The 25081-nt window shown below is 44.5% G+C and overlaps 1 protein-coding gene across 3 annotated transcripts in view; it reads right to left on the minus strand.

Moving 5' to 3' along the window:
• Positions 1-24456, minus strand: part of CNNM2 (cyclin and CBS domain divalent metal cation transport mediator 2) — a 178276-nt gene extending 153820 nt beyond the window's left edge. For 2 of the 3 annotated variants that reach the window (XM_068257525.1, XM_068257524.1), the window contains exon 1: positions 22649-24185. In XM_068257525.1, the coding sequence (XP_068113626.1) occupies positions 22649-24095 (1447 nt within the window). In that variant the 5' untranslated portion in view covers positions 24096-24185. Of the gene's footprint in view, positions 1-22648 lie in introns of all 3 variants that reach the window. The other variant, XM_068257526.1, reaches the window with a different exon arrangement.
• Positions 24457-25081: the final 625 nt, after the last annotated feature.

Genomic DNA, 25081 nt, shown 5'->3' on the forward strand with positions numbered 1-25081 from the left:
TCCTTTTACTTATCTGGGGCTTCTTTCAGCCCCGTTCTGCATATGCATGGTTACACGGACATGCGCAAAACATTCCCAGATAAGGGGTGTGGGAAGAGATACACTGAACTGTAAAATTTGCTGGCTACCAAGTGATAACCTCTGAACAGCAGAAAGATGAGTTGGGCAGGGCCGGGCTTTGTGCTGGGAAAGCAACTTTCCTTTCTTCTGGCACCTGCATATTTTGTGACAAAATGTCTGCGACATGTGACAGACTTTTCCAAAGTTAACCTCTCATGAACAGCTGCTTCTAATATGAAATAGTCTTGGACAGGGCCGGATTTATGCCAAGGCCCATAGGCCATGGCCTAGGGCACCAAAGGATCAAGAGCCGGGTGGGCAGCAGGCTATACTAGGGACAGGTCACCTGGCTACCTATACTGGAGGGAGGGGTGGTCATCTGACTTCTTATACTAGAGGGTCATCTGGGGAGGGGAAGGGTCATCTGGCTGACTGTAATAGCAGGAAGGGTCAACAGGCTACTTATACTGGAGGGAGGGGGAAGGGTCATCGGGATACCTAAATTAGAGGAGGGGAGTGGACATCTGGTTTCCTACACTGAAGGGGGCGGCTGCTTACAGTGGCCTTTGGCGGTAAAGAGTGCAAATCCGGCCCTGCTCTTGGAGCAATTTCGCAAAGCTGAATCAGCGTTAATCACGCTCAAATGAATGGAGGGCACTTTTTAAAAGTAAAACAGTCTTTCCCCATTCATGGAGATGCTGTGCTCGAACCTACCATCACATGTAATCCTGGACACTACATGTAGCGTCCAGGATTGGCCAAGGGTGGAGCTTCCATGTTCCCCTGCTGGGGTAAAAAGGCAACAAGTTTACCAAACAATGGGAGCTAATGCCAAACACATCCCTGCTTGTCGTCTACAGAGAAGAGTTTAGCATCATCTAAGCGCAACGTCCCCAAACACCTGTGTGAACCTGCCTTAACTCTATAGTTCCTTCTCATACACAAGGGGTGGGTGGGTGTGTGTGTGTGTGTGTGTGTGGTGTGTGTGGTGTGTGTGGTGTGTGGTGTGTGGTGTGTGTGTGTGGTGTGTGTGGTGTGTGTGTGTGTGTGTGGGTGTGTGGTGTGTGTGGTGTGTGTGGTGTGTGTGGTGTGTGGTGTGTGTGGTGTGTGGGTGGTCACCAACAGATCTGGAGTTTAAGAGTGTCTCGGCCAAGGTGCCTTGCTCTACTAATTACCTATCCTACTTAAAGCAGCTGCATTATCCACCGTGTTATCACCTCCCCCCCACCAATCCCATAGCAACAGAACAGGGTAGCAACAAGGTTTTACAGTACTCAGGCCCTATACTTGTCTTCTGAGGGATTGTATCCTGACCCCTGTGGGCAAACAAAATGTGTACATGAAGCTTTACAGCTCAAGTAAGATAATAGTGGTGTGTGCTGGCCTGTGTTTGAATAATTTGCTTTTAACATGTTTATCTCGCTTATGTTATAAATTCCATCTTTGCACTGCTTATCATACTTTCACATATAGAATTAGCACTTGAGCACACAGAGTTTGAAGACTAGTGAGGATTCAGGTCTTTCTGCAAATTTTGTATGAGTCGCATGCCAGTATATAACAAAGCTAAAAATCAGTAATGCAAATGTGTTACAATATTAGTCAGAGCATCATTTTCAATCACTGGGAACACTAGAATCAGCCATGCGTGATAAAATCTGTCTGTTCAGTACAATAATCTACTAAATAATGTAATTGAATTAATAAAAAATAGGAAATGTTCCCCTATTAAGAAGGAAGGCTCTAAATCCCATAGATCCTACCTGGTCCTCTCTCTCTCTCTCGCTGTCCTTATGCCCCCAATGTCATTGGCCCTCCTCGCGCAGGTCTGGAAGCACTCGTGTCCCCAGAGAGGAGAGGATCCATACTGGGCTCACGCATGCACAGCGCAGATGTGCCCATCTTTGGATCCACTTGGGATCACAAGTGCTTCTGAAGCCTTCCAAGATGTCAGGAAGGCACCAATTCTGAAGGGGGGAAAGCACAAGAACAAGGCTCTATGCGATCCAGAGCTTTCCCACTAAACGGGTGAGAATCTAACATTTTTTTGCAGCTCGCTTCAGTTTTCGGCAACCAGCAGGTTGATTTTTAAAGCAGATGCAACCACTTTTACCAGTCATGCAGGTTAACTATTGGCCCAAACAGTTTGATTGGTGCAGAGGGTGATCGGATACAGCAGTACATTTTTGTTGAGTGGTTGGGGGAGAAATGTTGTGGAAATGATATATCAATGGATTATTGATCAAATGGTGAAGTCTGATAGAGATGGAGAGGTACATTAAAAGGGCACTATAGCGAAAAATTGTAAAAATTAAAATATGTGCAAACAGACAAATAAGAAGTACGTTTTTTCCATAAATTACCTTTCTCCTATGTTGTTGTCACTTACAGTAGGTTGTAGAAATCTGATAGAAGTGACAGGTTTTGGACAAGTCCATCTCTTCATAGGGGATTCTCAGCAAGGCTTTTATTCTTTATAAAGATTCCCTAAAAAGGATTTAAACAATGATGCTGGCCAGCTTCCCTGCTCCCTACACAGTTTTTTGGCAGTTGTACAAAGCAACTGCCATTCACTAAGTGCTTTTGAAAATAAGTCCCTGAGAATACCCCAAGAAGAGATGGACTAGTCCAAAACCTGTTGCTTCTGTCAGATTTCTACCCCCTACTGTAAGTGACAGCAACATAGGAGAAAAGTAATTTATGGCTCTTTTTACTCTGGAAAAAAAACGTACTTCTTATTTGTTTATGTTTGCACATATTTTACATTTTACAATGTTTTGCCATAGTGCCCCTTTAACTGCCACTACCCAATCAATTTCCAGTCAGGAAACAATTTTTCAGAAGCTAGATTGGGCTGTTGTCAACCTGTGTATGGATAGAGATATAGATATATATATATATATATATATATATATATATAGATAGATAGATAGATAGATAGATAGATAGATAGATAGATAGATAGATAGATAGATAGATAGATAGATAGATAGATAGATAGATAGATAGATAGATAGATAGATATATAGATATTTTTTTTGCGACAGTTTTTTGTTCTGTGTGTAATTGTCACAAGCAGCAAGATTCCTCAGTATGTGAATAATCACACAAAACTATTTGCCCCATATTCGCAGCTGATGGTCTGAACTGTACTACAACCCAGTGGATATAAGCCTCTTAATTACATAACCAGGCAAACCATGCAAGCTTCCTTTGTTCCCAGTCTAATGAAAATCCAGTCTACCACACAACATCAAGCCAAGCTTAAAGCAGAGGTAAAACACACAGATATAGAGGGGAGGGAAGGTTACATTTCTCTGGGGAGTAACAAGATTGTCCATAAAAGCATTAGTGAACAGTCCCTCTATTTTAATTTTATAAGCTTATAAGGTACAGAATATTCAGTGCCACGTTTGTGTGCTCCTCCACTGCACCCTATTCAGCACCATAAACTGAAGCACATTTATGTATACCTCTCAACTTTCCGAGTTAAGAAAGAGGAACACTTTAAGACACGCCCCTGCCACACCTCTAGCCACTCCCAGCCCCACCCTTGTCACGCATAGGGGGTTTGATTCCCAAAAAGAATGACTGTTCCTCCAAAAGAGGGAAAGCTGACAGCTATGTTTTGGCAAAGCAGGTTACCTGGGCAGGCGCACAGAGGAGCAAAGCACCAGATGACAGCACAACTATAGTGCTGCAATGCTTAAAGAGGAACTGTTGCAAAAATCTTAACCACCCTGGCGTTCTGATTAAATCGCCAGGGTGGCTGCGGGAGGGTTTTTTTTAAATAAAAAAAAAACTATTTCATGCAGCCAACTGAAAGTTGGCTGCATGAAAGCCCACTAGAGGGCGCTCCGGAGGCGATCTTCCGATCGCCTCCGGCGCCCAGAATAAACAAGGAAGGCCGCAATGAGCGGCCTTCCTTGTTTTGCTTATATCGTCGCCATAGCGACGAGCGGAGTGACGTCATCGACGTCAGCCGACGTCCTGACGTCCGCCGCCTCCGATCCAGCCCTTAGCGCTGGCCGGAACTTTTTGTTCCGGCTACGCTGGGCTCAGGCGGCTGGGGGGACCCTCTTTCGCCGCTGCTCGCGGCGAATCGCCGCAGAGCGGCGGCGATCAGGCAGCACACGCGGCTGGCAAAGTGCCGGCTGCGTGTGCTGCTTTTTATTTCATTAAAATCGGCCCAGCAGGGCCTGAGCGGCAGCCGCTGGTGGTGTTGGACGAGCTGAGCTCGTCCAGACCGCTCAGCTGGTTATACATACAAATAAGAAGTAGATTTCCTCCAGAGCAAAATGAGCCATAAATGACTTTTCTCCTATGTTGCTGTCACTTACAGTAGGTAGTAGAAATCTGACAGAACCGACAGGTTTTGGGTTAGTCCATCTCTTCATGGGGGATTCTCAGCATGGCCTTTACTCTTTATAAGGACATTCTAGAAAAAGATTTATACAATGATGCTGGACAGCCTCTCTGCTCACCGTACACTTTGACAGTTGGACGGAGCAACATCCATGCACTAAGTGCTTTTGAAAATAAAGAAAACTGTAGCACTAGCAACGCCCTATGAGAAGATGGGCTAGTCCAAAATCTGTCAGTAATGTCAGATTTCTACCACTTACTGTATATGCCAGCAACATAGGAGAAAAGTCATTTATGGCTCATTTAACTCCGGAAGAAACGTATTTCTTATTTGTATATGTTAACATGTATTTTAAATTGTAAGATTTTCGTGACAGAGGTCAAGGCCCTGTTCACACCTAAGTGGGAATCACGCAATTCCCACTAACCGCCAACTGCTAGCATTTTTAAAAACCACCAATCCTATTCTAGCCTATAGCAGTGTTCTCACTGTCACGGTCACGCCCGTTTTGCTATTATCGCTAATCGCAAACGCATTACCTGCAGCTGTTTGCTGGCGATTCTGGAGCAATCGCGATTAGCATGTATAGAACCGCTAATCATGATCGATCCCAAACCGCTAATTTGTCCAGTTATTTTTCTGTATCGCAGAAAAATCATGCCAGCAAAACGCTAGCGGTAATTGCTGGGGTTTTGCGATTTCTAGTGTGAACGAGCCCTTAGTCTGCGCCCCGCATTAGGGTAATTCGGGGTACCGTTTATGGCCAGAACCCAAATTACTTTTCCCTGCGGGTTGCAACAACTCAGAGTGGGAATAGTACTTAGGGCTCTTTTCCTCTATGAAACGCGATCGCAATCGCATTTCAAACCATTTTCCACTAATGTGACTGAGATTGAGCTACTATACTCAGTAAAGTAGAGCTCAAGCACATACAAAATGCGGCAGGACGACAATTGCACTTGGGCCCAAATCCTGACCGAATGACTCCTCCCTCAGAGTTGCTACGACTCATTCGGCTCACCCTGCGCCAAAAAGACCGGGCGGCGAAATGCCTTGAAAGCTCTCCCCACTCTCCCCAGGGGCTCTCTTTTTTTTCCCCTACAGGTTTACATTACAGGCATCCCCTGGATGGTGTGCAAACCATGAGACAAGCTTGCAGGCATCTCTGTATAGGTTATTTTCCTGGAGTGCTTTTGTAATGAATAAAGGAAATATTGAGATTACCCAATGAAAAGATAAACTAGTCCAAAACCTGTCAGTGACAACAACGTGTAAAAAGTAATTTATAGTGCATTATACTCTGAGACAAATGTACATTGGACATATATGTATACATATTTTACTTTGCTTTAATTGGGATCATGACTCCATACAAGGAATCCCTGCTGTCACAATTCATGCGGATTTCCAGCAATTCTCCTGTAATGCACACTTTTGCACTCTAATAAAACATTAGCAGGCACACAGCCTCTGACCCGCAGAACAGGGTGTCCTTATCAGGAACTGATCGGGAACTGATATAGAGTAGTTCAAAGGGAAGGCTGCACTGACTAACACCAAGATATTTTCAGATCAGATTAGACTGCACAAGAAATCAGATGTATTCAGGTGTCAAAGCTATACACAAAATCCAATAAAAAAAAAAGTAGAGCCCAAAATATTAAGATGCTATATAATGAATAACAGTTGTTACACACAATCACAGTTTCTGATGCAATTCTAATGGGTGAAGCGTTCTCCATTCTTAGTTCTAGTTAGCCAAATAACACAGTCCAAAAAACTGAAGTGAGAGGGATATAGAGGATGCTATATTAAAGTGGACCCAAATTAAAAATACAAGATTTCAGAAATAAAATCTATTTTCTAAATTATAATAATAAATAGCAGCCTTTTTTCAGCTGCATGATGACAAATATAAAATATTTTACATTTATTGGAGGAACCCCTCCCTTCCTTTCAAATTGCCGGCATTTTTCCGGCAAACTGATGGAGTAGATGGTGTCCAGCAATGGAGGAATTGCTAATGGCTGCCCCCAGTATAACCCTAGCTATGAAAAGAGAAGGGTGAAAAGCATGCACTGAAATGATCATAGGTTTGAAGGAGTGTTTATTTATCTATGTATGTGTCAGAGTGGCGCAACTAAATATTTTTAATTAAAAAAATGTTTGGTTTGGGTCCGCTTTAATTTTCATGAACAGGCATGCAGCAGATCAGGGGTTTCTGACTTTATTGTCAGATCTGATAAGTTTAGCTGCATGCTTGTTTCTGGCGTTATTCAGACACTACTGCAGCCAAATAGATTAGCAGGGTTCCAGGCAACTGGTATTGTTTAAAAGGAAATAAATATGGCAGCCTCCATATCCCTATCACTTCAGGTGTCTTTTTTTGTATTAGAAAGCTTTATTGAGCAGATCAACAAATATACAAAGCTTTTGAAAGCAGAACAGATAAAAAACACTAAATATTAACACTCCAACTAAACAGCAAAGAAAAAGAGAAAGCCTCAAGAGAGCTTAGTTCAGATAGTCGGACCGCTCGATCTGGGAAATGGGGCACCAGGTACCTCCAGCTGAGATCCCAGGAATCAGTCCGTCCCATAAGGCCACAGTGTGGTATTTTATTGCTCTCTCTGACACATACATAGAAACAAAAACATACATAAAACTAAAATAAAACTACTTCTAATGTCAGGTTACAGGAGTCCTAGATAACACCAATCTTGTTTGTCATACTATGATTAATATACACATATGTCCAGGGGAGATTAAGAACGCATATATGTTTTCCAGGATTCCCAAATGAGATCAAATCTTATATCCTCAATACTATAGAAATACACCCGATCCATTATCATCATTAGGTCTAGACGTTGAGTAACCAGTGTTAACTCCAGATCAGCGGATTTCCATTTGAAGGCTATTGACCACTGAGCGGCTAGTAACATATCTATATAGGAGGTCTAAATCTGCCTGGCACATCATCATTGAAGGTGCATAAAAGGGCTTGGGAAGCAGTCAACGAAACCGGAAAGCCAAACACCTCCCGAATCATAGTTTTCCATGAATCCCAAAACTGCTGTGCTCTGGGGCAGTCCCAAAAGACATGCATCAAAGATCATTCCATACCACATCCTCGAAAACAAGTCGATGGAACGGAAGGATACATTTTATGAATTTTAGTCGGAGTAAAATACCAACGAAACAAGATCTTGAGCGCCGTGTCCTTTACCATATTTGACTTGACTACACCAGAGACAGCAGTCCGGATATAAGACCAATCTTTGAGATCTAATTGAATTCCCAAGTCTTGTTCCCAGGTTCTCATATATGACATTTTATTCTCACTATCACGACCTAGCAACAGGGCATATAAAGATTAAGATATTAAACCTTTTCGTCGTGAGAATCCAAAATAGAGTGACTCAAACATCGAGGGTGAAGAAAAGATGGAGGAGAAAAATTGCTTAATCTGGCAAAATCGGAATGCCTCTTCCGGGGGAGCATCTCGACTAAATCTGAGCATATTAAATGTAATTGGAACATCACTGATCCAAAATTTATTAGCAGTAAAGAGGCCCTTATCCCTCTACCAGGAAAACAACTGTGGGTTCCTAAAAGCAGAAACAAAACGAGGATTACCAAAAATGGAGATCCTGGAGGAGGGAAGGGTCATAAGCTTATAAGAAGCGGCAATCGAAATCCCCAGCTTAGTCAGGGACGATACAATCCTGTTCTTGCTAGCAAGAGTTAATGTGTCTCTTTTAGATACAACCATGACCAATGAAGATAAATGAAATGGAAAGACTGAAGTAGATTCAAACTGATACCAGGTATGGGGGTTGGAATTTATTCCCCAATCTAAGAGTTTAGAGTTAGAAAACCGTGCATGTGCAGTACTGTCATGCCGACCACCGTGATGACGAGTAGCGTCACCATTAAGGAAGTGTTGGGCCGACATTCGGCCCGGGTGTCGCCAGTCATCAATTCTGCAGCAGGACCGGGAGAGGAGCCAGGGGGACGCCGGGCGACCTCTGGCTGGATGAATCCCCTTAGGGGTTATTTCCACGAGCCGCAGGTCATTGCAGTTTTCTGCACACAATTTTGGATGTGGAATTGCAGCCTATGAAAGGTAATAGGCTGCGTCCAAAATCACCTGAGGCCTTCTACCGCCAGCCTGATGCACATCATTTCAGTGAGTGTCCAGAGGAGTCTTCTCCTGGTCTTCTCCTCAGTAGGGTCCTTTACAAACTGTCGCCTACGAGCTGCTTTGACAAAGGGGCCCTACGTGGTTCCCCCCTCCCCCCCCAAAAAAAAATTATATATACATATACATACATATATACATATATATGGGACACTTTGGCGCAGTTGGTGAGCTTAAGCGCGTTAAAGCGTAACCAAGAGCCCCTGTCACTGTTTTCCTGTTGTGTGCTGCAGCCCCTCTGTAATTATATATTTCTTATGGGAGGTTGGGGACCTCCTGTGCTGCGTGCATGCTTTGCATAGAATTGCATAAAAATTTGGTTTGTGCTGCTTACCCCTTGGTATTTATTTATAATTTTCCCCTGCAAGCCTGCATAACCACGCCCACCTCTAGCACAGTTAAGCATATAAATGAGTGCATTGCAGATGTTCAGAGAGTTCATTTGGTAGCTAGTAAAAGGTAAGGTGTTTTTAATTTCCTTTTTTCCCATTTAGTTGTCTCTTGGGTTTTTGGTTTAGTTCCCACTAGACTGCTTATAAAAACTGGCATTTTGCATGGTAGAGTAGGACTCACCAGATCGGGGACACTTTGGCGCAGTTGGTGAGCTTAAAGGGACACTTAAATCAAACAAAAAAAATGAGTTTTACTCACCTAGGGCTTCCAATAGCCCCCTGCAGCTGTCCGGTGCCGTCGCCGTCGCCCTCCGATCCTCCTGGCCCCGCCGGCAGCCACTTCCTGTTTCGGTGACAGGAGCTGACAAGCTGGGGACGCGAGTGATTCTTCGCATTCCCAGACACATTAGCACCCTCTATGCTGCTATATGGTATAGGATATATGCTATAGTAGCATAGATGGCGCTATTGTGGCCAAGAACGCGAAGAATCACTTGCGTCCCCAGCCTGTCAGCTCCTGTCACCGAAACAGGAAGTGGCTGCCAGCGGGGACAGGAGGATCGGAGGGAGACGGCGAGGGCACCGGACAGCTGCAGGGGGTTATTGGAAGCCTAGGGTGAGTAAAACTCATTTTTTTTTGTTTGACTTAAGTGTCCCTTTAAGCGCGTTAAAGCGTAACCAAGAGCCCCTGTCACTGTTTTCCTGTTGTGTGCTGCAGCCCCTCTTTAAATATGTAAAATACATATACACATACACACACAGAATTATATTGGATATGCCAGCTTCCTGCCTTACTTTATTGCCATATATAAAAAATAAATAAATAAATAAAAAAAAATAAAAATAAAAAAAAATCAGGATTACGATTACAAGCTAAGTTTTGCAATAGTCTGACATTTCGTATCAAAATTTTGCATCATAACTCCAAATTTAGCCACAAAATTACTACTGTGTAAAATTTGAGCTCATCACTATACATGAGTAAACACAGGTGCGCAAGATTAAAACAGATCTGATCTACTAAAGGTTGTTAGAGAAAGTGGCCATTGCTCTATAAGCACCTGCTTTTACTTCAACAAGTGGTCACATGACTGCATTTCCCCTCCTGTCTGATCCAGGAATGCCAAGCAGGGCCTGACACACAGGCAGCCTAGGACTAATCCCCCAAAAGACTTCTCTGTAAAGGCTCATACACACGGGGCACAACTGTCGCCACAAACACGTGGCATGTGCATGTCTGGGCGACAGTTGCCCCGTGTGTATGAGGCGCGCACCCCGAACTGTCCCTGGAGAGAGCAGTTGCCGTGCAATTGAAAAGTTCAATGCCGGCAACTTCAGTCTCCGCAACTGTCGCAAGTCCGCCACGCGTACTGAGTGTGTATGTGCGGACTAGCGACAGCTACCCACAGCCAGAAGGGAGCTTCCGGCGGGGGGACGAAACTTTCAGCGACAGCTTCCGCCGCGTCTCTGCCTATTGGCCAGAGAAGTGTAGACAGCTGTCGCTCAGGCGGAGCTGTCGCCAAGCTGTTGCGCACACGTCTCCTGTGTGCTAGCAACAGCAACAACGGTGCCCCGTGTGTATGAAGCTTTAGTGCCCAACAGTCTCTGCACTCCTCAACCTAGAACTGGCTGGGAGGAAGAAAAAACAAGCAAAGTTACAGTGGCTAAATCTGAGATCAAACCACGGATTAAGGTTTTACTTTATTTATTTTTTTTCAAATTACAAACCTCCATAGAAACTTATTATGAAGGGGTTATGCTGCAGTAATGTATTTAACTTAAATCCTGCAATTTAAATTTGAAGCACAACTCCAGGAAAACTTTAAAGGGAACCTGAGGTGAGAGGGATATGAAGGCTGACATGTTTATTTGATTTTAAATAATGCACATTGCCTGGCTGTCCTGCTGATCCTCTGCTTCTATTACTTTAATCAATGTTTAATAAATGACTATGACAAATGTGACAAGATTAACTACATGCTGGTTTCAGGAGTGCAATTAAGACCAGACTGACCAGAGAGATCAACAGGAAGGCCAGGCAACTGGTATTGTTTAAAAGGAAATAAATATGGCAGCCAACATAGGTCTCACACCTCGGGTTCTTTTTAAAGTAAGTCTGAAGCCTTAAAAAAAAACAAAAAAAAAAACAAAAAACAGATACTCGCATAAGGAGAGGGAAGGTCTGGGTCATATAGAGCCTTCCCGTTCGTCCTACAGTCCCTCCACTGCTGTCTCCCACATTAGTTTCTGGTCGGTGGGTCGGAAACTGCACTCTCTTCCACTGCAAAAGGCTCCGGCAGTCTTCGAGAGCTCCCGAAGACAGGCCATTCTGTACTGCGTATGCATACGAATGCGTGCTCACTTTGGGAGCACTAATCTTCGGGAGCACTCAGAATCCCGAACACTGCAGAAGCCTCACGCAGTGGAAGAGAGCAGTCTCCGACCCATCGGCCAGAGACTGCTAATGGGGGAATTCGGGTGGAACAGGCGGACTGTAGAAAGAACAGGAAGGCTCTGTAGGATCCAGACCTTCCCTCTTCTTGATTGAGCATCTGTTTTTTGGATTTTTTTAGGCCTCCGACTCGATTTACAAAAACAATCAAAAAGTGCTGGCACATCCGAGGGCAAAAATCTGCCTGCAGATTTTTGCCCTTGAGCAAATTGTGCTTTGACAAAGGGGCTTTACGTGGCTCAGAAAAGTTGGCTATACGTTTTATACGGAACTAATAAAGATTCACCTTAGATGTGCCAGCTCTTTTTGATTGAACATTATACAGAGGGCGTCATTCCTCTTTTTCCAGCTGTTGCACTCCCCCTAGAGACAATGGATTTGATCCTGTAGTGTGTGAGAGACAACACAATAAGAGTTTTGTACATCACTTTAAAAACCCTCTGGACTTGTTCAATCCTGTGAAAGTTACAGCTGCTAACTTGTGCAGAGTGACTGGTGTAGTGGCTGAACATAGGAATTGATCCGGATAATCAAAGTATGTGCACCTTTACAGAGATAAGTATATGCTACAATTACTGCCCATAAGCTGGGTACACACCTGCAATTTTCACTTCAGATCCGATGCAAACGAGTGATCAGATCAATATTCAAATCTGACATTGGTCGGATACAGAAGAAAGCTAGTGAACACACGTGTGATTTTTCCAATTTCTTCCCAGAATTCCAAATTGATATCCATCACAAATGAATTAAAAGGGCACACATATGGAACAACAGCCAGTATTTCGAGCAATATTTTTTTCAGCATGTATGATAAGCTTCCGATCGATTTTGAGCTGGGATTGGTCTCTGGCAATCAGAAGGCTGTATATTTTTGAAAACAAAAGAAAAAACAGGGCACCGAGAGCCCAATAGTGCAATATAGTTTTAACAGAGAAAATCTGTCTAGATAGTTCGTGCAGAATTATACTCACAAAAAAGGGTCACCAGCAGGCAACCACTTGAAAGGCAGGTGGGGAGAATTGGTACCCGACCCCACTCGGGTATAAAAGTCGCTCTCTGTAGATAGGAAAAAAGGGGGCGTACCCCTCCACCAAGGGTGGATAAGTAATATGTATCAAACGCAGATAGAACAGAGGCGCCAAAAAGAGTAAAAACACTATTACTTAAAAACAGTAAAAAGAGGGAAGGTAAGGTGGACTTGCCTCCCTCTAGCAGTGGACAACAAGACTCTGAGGTAGAGAAGAATGCATTTATATACAGAGGCATACAGCTGTAACATTGGAACATAAATTTCATTATAACCAGCATCTGCTGGTCTGTCTCTCCCCATTGTCCATTGATTAACCCTTTCTTCACTAAGATAGACTTATCTGATCTTCACAGACCAGCAGATGCTGGTTATAATGAAATGTATGTTCCAATGTTACAGCTGTATGCCTCTGTCAGTGTTGGATGCTTTTTTGTTGATTTATGTATATGTCCCATATACAGCTTTTTTGAACTCCTGTATAGCCTGAGGAAGCGGTGCTGTGGCCCGCGAAACGCGTTGCATCTTTAGGAGTTACACTGTTTAATAAATGCATTCTACTCCACCTCAGAGTCTTGTTGTCCACTGCTAGAGGGAGGTAAGTCCACCTTACCTTCCCTCTTTTTACTGTTTTTAAGTAATAGTGTTTTTACTCTTTTTGGCGCCTCTGTTCTATCTGCGCTGTATATTTTTTGTCCAATCATTTTCACCATTGGAAATATGAATTAAAAAAAGAATTTGTATGGTGTGTAACCAGTTATAGGTTTTTAAAACCGTTCTGTTTTTAGTTATAGCTACAATATATTATAGAAGCACAGTTAGCACCAGAGCATGCTTACTCTTTATTCATTGCAGTTCACACAGATGTAGGTCACCAGACAATGGATCAACTGAAGTACCATAGTACAGTATAAACATTACTACAAATCTGGAGTTAATAGAGAGTAATTAATACTTTGCTGGAGCTAATGTGACTGCATCTTTTAGCAGAAATATCACAAACTAACCTTGACAAACTACTAGACCAAACCAGGCCTGAGGTTAGGGTTGTGGAATCGGTACAAAAATCATCCGACTCCTCAGTTTATGAAACCACCGACTCCAGGTATTCAAAATTGCTCCGACTCAGACTCCTCGACTCCTTAGTCTAATTTTACAAAGGCTATGGCTTTGGTTCAAAAATCATCTGACTCCTCAGGTTATTGAAACCACCGACTTCGAATCCAGGTACCCAAAATTGCTCCGACTGAGACTCCGACTCCACAGCCCTGCTTGAGCCAACATACTATATCATACCCAATTGACAAGCCAATGTCCTCTGAAAAGAGTAGTATATTCAACAGGTAAGTAATCAGAGAAAGGATCACTTTTCTGTAGTTGTTCAGCTTATGCAGATATTGCAGTAACCATCGTGTTATGTACAGTACAATGACAATATTGCTTAGTGAAGTTATTGATTGTTTTGTTCATTATTACTGTAAACAACATGATGCAAACAATACCAGCAAATATTTAAATGTACACGCCTTCAACTGATGTCACCTGTCAGGGATCGAACCAAATCCCCCTGGGCGACATCGCTAGGCCAGGCTGCTCAGACAGGAGTCAGCTGTGTAGCTGATGACATGCTGTGTTGCTATGCGGAATGGGGGAGGAGCGGAGGGACAATGGAGTGGTGAGTGCTTGACATCACATGGGGGGGGGGGGGGGGGGGTCCAGTGGTGTTCAAAGAAGTTGTCTGTTGCTTGCTCGGACATGTTGATCCACCGGGCAGTGGTCAGGGGCTACTGTATACACACCTAGCTATCAGTCATTGGCCACCTCAGCTGGTTTTAGTCATGCCTCTGTACGGGGCTTAAGGGCTCGTTTAGAAGGATGGCTGGCAGTGGCTCATTTAGGAAATGCTCTGCTACTGCGCAGAAAAGCGTTTACCAATTCTCGTTGTGTTGTTCTATCATCGCGTTTAGAGGTCCTAGTGGGACACGGAATTGCAAACAACGCTGGATGCATCTTGGAAAAGTCGATCGACTGCGCCATTTGCCAGACACATTGAGATGAATGCTTCCATTCATGTTAATGAGGGGGGGCATTAAACGACAAAAGATAGACGCTGGTAGCTGTCTGAACCATTTTTTAAGGTTTAAAGCCAGTCTGTCATAAAAATGCAATAACCACATGATAAAAGATTAATTACAGTTATAGTAAAAATAATTTCAAGCATGCAAACACACTACGTTTTTGGTACTTGCAACTGTAGACTAAGTAGGATAACGCAAATGTTAATGGCAAAGAATAACTGCACTTTATGTCATTTGACATCAGTTGCAATTTGTGAACTAGTGAAATGGACTATGCATACAAAAATGGCGCATTTTGACGGCGCCCAAATTACTGTCTGAGCGCCGCTATAGCTGTAACTCACATTACAGCCTATGGTGGGGCATGATGCGCCGAAATTTCCCTGTGCCATTTTGCGCCATCTTCACCACCAGCCCCCAAAATACAAAGTCGCCTGCAAGCCCCCAGTGGTTCCACAAAGTAAGGCAAGCAGTGACTATGCTGCCATCACACATAGGTGTGAAGTAAGTGCTGCCCATCAAAAATAGTCCCAAGAGTAGGGTGAGCTTCCAAAGTCGGTGGAACTCAAATTTCCGTGTTTCCATTCAGAAATCGGCTTTCCAACGCATAAATCTGTATGCAGAAATCGGATTGCTGCAGAATACCGCATTACCGAGACTTGGAAATGTTAGGCCAATCACAAGACTCAGAAGTATTGGACCAATCAGAGAATCAGTACTGTGCCGTGGCAATCACAACACTGTTGAATTTTTAGGCCAATCACACAACTCGGAAATATTAGGCCAATCAGAGAATGCGGAAGCAAAATAAATACTTTTTTTTTTTTTTTTTACAAATAAATTGGCACAAAAACATTCAGTGGAAGTCCAATGACATACGGTACCTTTTATGTTACATTTATTCAATCAACTTGGAGAATAAATTGCTGCATTGAAAATAGGGGAGTCAGAATTGAGTCATGGGAGGTACCATAAACTGTGGGGTTTCACAGCCTAACATTTATAATTGGGATGTACAGGTGACTAGCTTTATATACGTACACTGGTGGGGGTGTCTTAACAGGCTGGAGAAAAAGGACACAGGAGACAAAAGAACAAGAGCCCAATAGTGCAGTATGTCTGTCTCAGGCAAGTCAATGGATGAAATATAAATACTACTCACAGAAGTGGGTTGAAGAGGGGCAACCGACCACAGGAAGCAGGAGGAGACAATGAACCCCACTTCACTCAGGGTGGCCCAACCGGACTTGGGGGTGGTCACTCTCCTTCGTAAAAGTGACAGGTGACCACATGTGGTCTGTCTAGACCCCACCAATGGGATACGTTTGGGGGTAATTGAGCATACATTTGGGAAAAGAGGCGTCCAAGTATGAATAAAATTGGATTAAAATCTAATAAAATCAAAAAAGTGAGGTGGCTTACCTCAATGAAGAGAACTTTGCGTGAACAAAGAAATGTTCATTAAGCACAGGCAACACGTTTCACGGGTCTAAGCCTGCTTCTTCAGGCCAATAACAATACCTGTTTGCAAATACAACAGGCACTGTTATTGGCCTGAGGAAGTGGGCTTAGACCTGTGAAACGCGTTGCCTGTCTCTTTTCCCAAAGGTGACTAGATTGTTAGTCTGACCAGTATTCAAAGAACACCCACCACAACGAAAACAGAGACTTTACCATTGCTGACCACTTCCTAAAAATGCTAGCTTGTGTGGTCGCCATTCTGATCCTCTCACTTCAATACTTCATTTGTAGTCAACCAGAACAAGCATGACAGTCAAGACAATGGGGCTGATTCACAAAGCTTTTCTACTGAATTATCTCACGTTATTTAATAACTCACAATTTATCTCTCCTTAAATGACTTTAAGAGAACCTGTACTGAAAAAAAGAGCCCTGGAGGGTGCTTACCTCGGGAGGGGGAAGTCTCTGGATCCGATTGAGCCTTCCCCCATCCTCCTCGGTCACACGGTGGTGTCTTAAGGCCACTCTGAATGGCAGCCATGTAAATATTTACCTTCCCGGGCTCCAGCCCAGGTGCAGTAGCAGCTCTCGGCATGGATCAGGCGGAACTAGCCACTTGCGCCTGTGCAGCAGAGTGGACCCAACTGGTATTCGCTATTTCTGCCTGATTCGAGCCGAGATCCACTACTGCGCTGGAGCCGAGGAAGGTAAAGGGACCATGAGCGCTAAATAAAAACTAAATTTGGAGTCAAGTGTGCACGCACATGTCACGTCATCACGCCGATCACCATAAGTCTCCTGCCCATGCGCGGTTCAGTCTTTAGAGATCCACGCGTGCACAGGAGGCTTACAACGACCGGTGTGATTATGCAATGGGATGAACACGTGTGACTTGACCCGAAATAGCCGATTACTGGACCCACCAGCGGGATGAGGAGAGGGAAGAGGATGCCGGAGAACCTCGCGGGCTACGGGGAAGTGGAGGAAGCACCAGGTAAGTCTAAAATTGTACAGATGCATTGCTAGACAACAACATTTCAATGCATCTATACAGTGTTGGGTCCCCGAGCTGTCGCCCTAGTGGTCACATCGGATCACTATGGACGGCATCCATTACAAGGTCCACGAATCTTAAGGCGAAGTATAGGTGACACAAAAGGTTAATTAGGTAGGGGTTAACACTTCACAACATGGAAAAAAAAATTTTTGAATGCGACATTCACTAGCTTGGAAATGAACCAATCAAAATCATCAGCCTTTGCATTTGATTGGTACAATTGCAAGCTGAATACATTTGCATAATATTAGCACATATTTGCATAAACTTGAAATCATTAGCATGTTATTGACCATCCCTACTTGCCAGCTCAGCCTTCCATGTTGGTAAGGACATTGTAGGTAGGAAGTGATGTCAAAATGTGATCAGAGAGGAGGTGGAACAGCCACCGCATGCATGTTATGTTCCATGTGATCATGCTGATCGTCTACCTTGACATCGAGTGATATTCCACTACACAATTACTGATCATGTAACGGATGTCTTTGTTCTATATGGGCTGTGATTCATTTATTTGCAAATACAAAACCAATAAACACTAGTATCTACTTCAAAAACGTATCTGTTTATGAATGCTTAAAAATAGTAGCCCTATCCCTGCCATTTAAAGTGGGCAACATTGCATGTACGTCCTAACCTATACCCGGCCACAGCCAGTTGAGTGACATGCAACCCTCACATACCACACATGCACACAGTCAGCGCAGTTTGTATTACTTCTGGGACTTTAACTGAAGTTGACCATCTAATGATCTAAATACCAGCAGAAGTATCTGAGGGCAAAGTTATGCAAAAAGTCATCAGCCGTGCCTTTATATCAACAAGGATTCTTTCCGCCGTTCACAGTGGGATTAAGGTAGCATACTTAAAGGGAAACTGAAAGGGGGAGGGGTAAAAAAAAAAAATATATACATGCCTTGGGCTTCCTCCAGCCCTATCCAGGCTGATCGCTCCCTCGCCGTCCTCATCCACCACCTAAATTGCTCAGCAATTTTGCCCCGAAAGTCCTTTGGTCTGGGGCATACCACCCATGTGCTGGGAGCTTTCTGCATAATTTTTTGTTCACCCCTAATTTTTCCTGATAAAATGCCTGTAAAATTAAAGAACTCTCAAAAAATATTACCTACAGAAAGTATAGATTGTTCTAAAGAAAACCAACAATATATGTATCACTTTGATGGCATAAGCAATAAAAAGTTATTGCTATACCAGGAATCTTAAAGGGTAAAAGCCCAGGAATTCTAACTGGTTCATATTAAATACTACCTAGAGAGAAGCTTAAAATTTGGCTTAGCAAGCAAATTGCCACGGATCTGAAATTGAGCTAACTAAACCCACTGGCTGCAGTTAGTAGCTAATTATGCAGCGGTCACTGGTTTTTACTGGCTCAGTTTCGAATCCATGGAAAAATGCATGCAAGTCAAGAAGCTCAGCTCTAGAAATGGCCCCTTTGACTATTTTGTCTTCCTATTCAATGTTTTTCCCACCATATTGCAAGGGGCACCTGTTGCAACTCAGTGTCTTACCTCTTAGACATGCAGGTTCACAACACCTGCACGTATACCTTCTAGGTAGGTTCTGCTTAACTGCTTCACTAGAAATTATGCTTCTAGATAGGTATTGCTTAAAAGGAAATCAATATGGCAGCCCCCATATTCTTCTCACTTCAGTTGTCCTTTAACCAGCTGAGCGGTCTGGACGAGCTCAGCTCGTCCAACACCGCCAGCGGCTGCCGCTCAGGCCCTGCTGGGCCGATTTTGATGAAATAAAAAGCAGCACACGCAGCCGGCACTTTGCCAGCCGCGTGTGCTGCCTGATCGCCGCCGCTCTGCGGCGATTCGCCGCGAGCAGCGGCGAAAGAGGGCCCCCCTAGCCGCCTGAGCCCTGCGCAGCCGGAACAAAAAGTTCCGGCCAGCGCTAAGGGCTGGATCGGAGGCGGCTGACGTCAGGACGTCGGCTGACGTCGATGACGTCACTCCGCTCGTCGCTATGGCGACGATATAAGCAAAACAAGGAAGGCCGCTCATTGCGGCCTTCCTTGTTTATTCTGGGCGCCGGAGGCGATCGGAAGATCGCCTCCGGAGCGCCCTCTAGTGGGCTTTCATGCAGCCAACTTTCAGTTGGCTGCATGAAATAGTTTTTTTTTTATTTAAAAAAAACCCTCCCGCAGCCACCCTGGCGATTTAATCAGAACGCCAGGGTGGTTAATACAGCAGGAAATCTCACTGACCATCTCTAGAGGTCTCTCATGAGGAATGGGTTCTGTATAGGGCAATGTAAAAGCAATGTATATTAACAAACGCGGGCAAACAGAGGAAGAGGCAAAATACCTTAGTCACTTAAGTGCCAGCTGTCTCTTCCCTCTTAAAGACCAGAGACTGCTGGTACCATAAACTGCAGGATACCGACAAATCGGCACGCATACCCACCACAACCGCCATCCATCAGGTAGTCCACCGTTGGACATTATGGTTCCGCATTATAAAGTCATAACGCTGCTTACCGCACTGCACTGTTAAGTCTATGAGACATTCACAGTGCTACGTTAGCATTGCGTTCTAAATGTTGTGTTATAGTAATGCACTGTTTGAGTGCGTTACCTCTGAATGCAAATGCTAACACATATAGGGAAGCATACTTTTCATTGCCTGTATGCTGCACTGTATCTACTGTGTGACGTTGACTTTTTTGCTACCTTGTAATTTTGCATTGCGACTTTAACGTCGCATCACAAAGTAACATCCCACTGTAAACTTAGCCTAAAAAAACCCCCTTAAAGCGAAACTCCGACCAAGAATTGAACTTTATCCCAATCAGTAGCTGATACCCCCTTTCACATGAGAAATCTATTCCTTTTCAGAGACCATCAGGGGGCGCTGTATGACTGATATTGTGGTGAAACCCCTCCCACAAGAAACTGAGGACCGTGGTACTCCTGGCAGCTGTTTACAGCTGTTTCCAACTGCCAAAAAAGCATGCAGCAGCTACATCACCTGCCAACAGTAAAAATGTCACCATGTGATAAATGTCAGAATGTAAATCAGAGATTTAAAAGATTTTACAATGGGTAAACACTGACCAAATCATTTATACATAATTATTGTAAAAATGAAGCACTTTTTGTTATTACATTATTTTCACTGGAATTCCTCTTTAAATCTGTGGAGCGCAAATATCTTTTCAGTTTAATACTGCTTTTAGTATTTTTAAAAGCACATAAGATGGATTATCCATATTTCTTTCATTGCAGGCTTCTTTTAAACGCCACTATAATTTGTTAGGGACACTGCTTGCAACATAAAGAATCCAGGGGTATAGAAAACCAGGATATGTGAAACACCAATTCAAATAAAACTTTAAGAAGCCACCTGTTAACACTGTGTATTCATGGTTCACCTAATCATTTAAAGTGTTCCAACAAGCCAGCCTGCAGGTCCTGGAAACAGAAGCAGCAAGGAACATTTAACAGGCGTAGTGCTGAAATGCAAACAAGACTAGAGAGTGCCTTTGTTCAGCATTACTTCTAGTGAAGCAGTGCTGGACAGCGCTGAAGAGCTCTTCACTATCCTGAGCCATATCAGCTGATCAGCTACTCACTCCATTCAATGCCTTTCACCAACAGCCCCGCAACTGCTGCAAAACACCTCAGCAAACATCAAGAATGCCAACTAAACCTTCTCCAGCATGATCCCAAAATACCCAGACTGCACTGCACCTCATTAGAAATGCAAACTCCTGTGGCATGTATAATGCGATTGTAATAATATGGGTCACTAAACAAGAGCTGGCTGCACAAGGTCGTGGCAAGTACAGCTATCAATCAGTGCATGCCTGCACACCTGCTGCATCACGTTCTCTATAGGAGATGGGAACACTAATCACATTTCAATCATCGGGATTAGCTGGAGTTATTGTGGAACTGCTCATGTTGGTGTTATTAAAGTCATTTAGGAACAACATTCTCCTAAAAAGATGGCCAGGCAAGTTACAGCTGGATATTACCCGAATATCAAACAAACATACAATTTTGGGTCCTTCCCTTGAAAAGTTTGAATTCAGCCCCCTCAATAGCTGAATTTTCTGGCCATCTACTTACAAATCCCTCAGTGTCATGCTTTTGCTGCATGAAAGTGATGTCACTCCAAAATAGTGCCAGGCTGCCCGTGCATATGACAAAAGCAGCTCCTGGCTGGCCAAGCCCACCGCTAAAATTCCTGGTCTGTACAGAGATGATGGGCTGCTGGAGCCTGGGGCGCTAGTCTACTTTAGGGGACCCAGCAGGAAACTTTATAGGGAACAGTTCTCCAATCACAATATCAGTTCGAGAGGGTACCATTCACCCAATCACATAAGCTGAATTTCCATAAGGGTTCCTCAAGTAGCCTAGAGCCAAGCCTGGTACACACATCCAAATTTGATTGGTAAATGTCATCACTTCCATGTAGCATGAGAGCTCACCTATACAATATGTTCATAGTCTTTAAAGTATGTTGGCTCTCATATTACATGGAGGTGGTAAAATTGGTAAATGATTGGCCAATCAAAATTGGATGTGTGTATGCATGTTAAGATAATGTTTATAGATCTACTGCCTAACATTCTCAACAAGTGGCGAGTAAGCACTTGACTCATATTCTAGAACTGCTGCCCATATTGCAGTCATCTGGGAACTGAAGAGCTAAAGCACAAGGCAGCCCAAGCCTGTGTTATGCTTTTTCTACATGACAGCAATGTAATGAATGGGTTACTGCTTAATGAGCTCTTAGCAAAGACACTCAGGTCCCTCAGTTCTACAAAGGCTGCAGTGCCAAGTTACTGAGGTCTTTGAGCAATATGCTTGTTCTACAGTCCATTGATGCAGTTAATGTAGATATATTCCTTATATTGATATCAAAGATATCTGGAACCTGTACTGTAGAGCCAGGTAGCCCACATCCATAAGGAACATGTCTGGGCTGCATAGTAAAACTGCTTAGTTTTTTTTGGGAACGAAATAGTAACACCTATAGTGCCAGAATAACCAGACAATGAACAGAATGTGTCTTCTGTATGGCAAGCATAAAAGTAATGTGGAACTATGCAGTGGGGCTGATTACTTTCATTATAAATACAGGTACTAATAAATCTAAAGCAAAAATGAAGCAGTTGCCCAGAGCAACCACTTTTCAGCTGGTATTCCCATCGGTTGCTCTGGGCAACTGCTCAACTTCTAATGCAGTTTTCTTTGCACATCTTTAGGTATCAGTCCCAGGGTGTTGTTAGAATAATGCAGGACTCACAATATGTGTTGTGCCATATTACTTAATGCCATCTCCCACATGCTTGTTCTCTATGGAAATGGGGCCATCAGTTTGGAATTGCTCAGTAAGTTGTTTGCAAAAGTATTTGCCAGCAGACCTACAGTGCCAGGTTGTTGACGCCCATCAGGATTATGCCTGTTCAGCATAGCATTGATAGGCTACTAAGCTCCCACACAGTAAGTGAAGAGGTGTCTCCTGTTCCTACCAACCACCCCAACAGCAGTAGCAAATACAGACACAGCGCCCACCTTTTTTGAACTCTTCCAACATGGCATCCAGTTTGGTGTCATTGAAGACAAAATGAAGTGGATGGTTGTAGAACTTGGTGATAGTCTTCAGTGGGGTGCAGTCATCAGGGTCCACAAAAGCCAAGTCCTTAACAAACAGCAGGTCAACAATGTTGGACCTCTCACCCTCAAAAACAGGAATGCGGGTATAGCCGCTTTCCATGATCTCAGACATAGTGTTGAAATCAAGGATGGCATCCCCTGCCATCATGAAGCAGTCCCGTAGTGGAGTCATCACGTCCTCCACCGTCTTAGTACGCAACTCCAGTGCTCCTTGGATTATGTTGAGCTCCTCTTTAACTAGGTCATTGTATGGGTCAGTGACTCGCAACATCTCCAACAGTTTCTCCCGGTTATAGACAGTGCCAATCTCCTGACCCAGCACGCAGTCCAGTAATTTGCTGACTGGGTAGGAGGCTGGGAAAGTCATCATCATGAAAAATTTGGTCAGGAAGATGGTGTTGGCCCCAACAGCCAGACCATGTCGGGAGCAGATGGCCTGGGGTACAATCTCGCCAAAGATAACAATGCCAATGGTGGATACCACCACAGCCACCAACCCCGAGCCAGCAATATCATCCAAGAGGATAGTGAGGGTAGTGTTGACTAGAACATTGCCTAGCAGCAATGAACAGAGCAAGTAGTTGCCCTGGCGACGCACCGGCTCTATGCGCTTGGCATAGTTCTTCTCCTTGTCTGTGCCACAGTTTTGGACAATCCGCAGCTCCATAGGGTCCAGCGCCATCAAGCCTAGGTTGAGGCCACTAAACATGCCAGACAGGCAAAGCAGAAGGGCAATGAAGATGACCTGAAGCCAGAAGGGCAGCAAGAACTTTTTCTCCTCCACGACAATGACCCGTGTGTCATCCCCAGAGTGATAGACCCAGGTGGTCTCAGTCCACGGCTGCTGGTGAAGGGCACCTGACGGGCTGGGGGGCGGTGAGGACACCGACGTGCACAGGTAGTAGGCTTTGCTCTTCTCCGTCTTGCGCAGTGGCTTGATGTCTATATCCACAATCCCGGAGCTGCTGCGGCTGAGCCCGATGTGCTCTTGGACGATGATGTCTGAGGTGCGGATGCCGCACGGAGTGAAGAAGCCCTCCTGGCCACCAGAGTCCAGGCTCCAGGGTGGCGGGTGCTCGGTGAAGGCGATCTTGGACCAGGTCTCATTGTCAATGTTCTGCCCGTAGACTCGCAGCTTAACCCGCGTCCTCTCGCTCACTCGCAGCGCCCCGTTGTCCATGAACGATACGTCGTCCGTGTCCTCCAGCCGTAGCCCTATGATAACGGTCTCAGCTCTGTCTTCATCCCCAGAGCAGCGGCCACCAAGCCCCAGCAGCAGCAACATCAGTCCAGCAGCTAGGACCCTGTCCAGCTGTCTGTGTGTACTGGATAAAAAGCAAAGCATGGCTTGATGGTCACAGGACTGCAGTAACTTGTAAATAAAGCTAGTTCCAGTTATTCTGCATCAGTGATCACTCCACATAACAGACCTGGCCGTGACTGCGCGCCGCCATGTTGAGAGTGGGCAGTGTGATGGGGCTGCCAGCCATCATTGGTCCGGGTGGATAAGGTAGGGGGGGTAGAGGTAGGAGGATGCAGAGGAGGAGGAGAGGGGGGTACTCACACCCATTCACGTACAGCCTTCATTCTCACCGAGCACCGGAGCAACTCTATCCTCTGTCTACTCCGACACCCGCCCGCTGGCGTCTGACAGCGGAGAACGAGCGCGTCCCGAGGTGAACCAGTCTGCGGCGAGCAGAATTCCCGGCCGGCCAATCCCGACCCAAGAATCCTCCCTGGGGCGGGGATAACTGACAGCTGGAAGGGGGCGTGGTGCGTTCACTATTTCCCCACTGGAGTCTGGAAGATTTTCCCACATCGTGGGGGCGTGGCTGTCTCGTTAGGGGCGTGGCTGACCAGGTTACAAGTGACACGTGCTCTACTCCAGCTGTCAAAATAGATTTTCTTTATTTCCTGATTCCAAATTCGGATAGCCCGAGATGCGAGCGGCGAGCGCTATTTGTGCATGAAGCAGTAGCGATCAACAAGTGCAAGTAAAAATGAAGTCACACAAAGCGAAACGAAATTGAATTTACAGATGTGGCTGTCTAATGCAGAAGAGCAACTGGAGTAACTTGATTTCAGGTTTCTTTCTGCAATGCTGTAACTAGCTATACCCATTTGTGCTCTGTCATCTCAACAAACCGAGGAAACCTTGAGCTGGATACACGATTTTGAATGGGAGTTTTTAATAATAAGACTGAATAGAGCCTGGAAGCCAGAACATTTTTCCTACACCTGCATTAAAGGGGAACTCCAGTGAAAATAATATAATGAAAAAAGTGCTTCATTTTTACAATAATTATGTATAAGGCCCGGTTCACACTTGCG

This window comes from Hyperolius riggenbachi, chromosome 10, assembly GCF_040937935.1.
Source record: "Hyperolius riggenbachi isolate aHypRig1 chromosome 10, aHypRig1.pri, whole genome shotgun sequence".
Lineage (NCBI taxonomy): Eukaryota > Metazoa > Chordata > Amphibia > Anura > Hyperoliidae > Hyperolius > Hyperolius riggenbachi.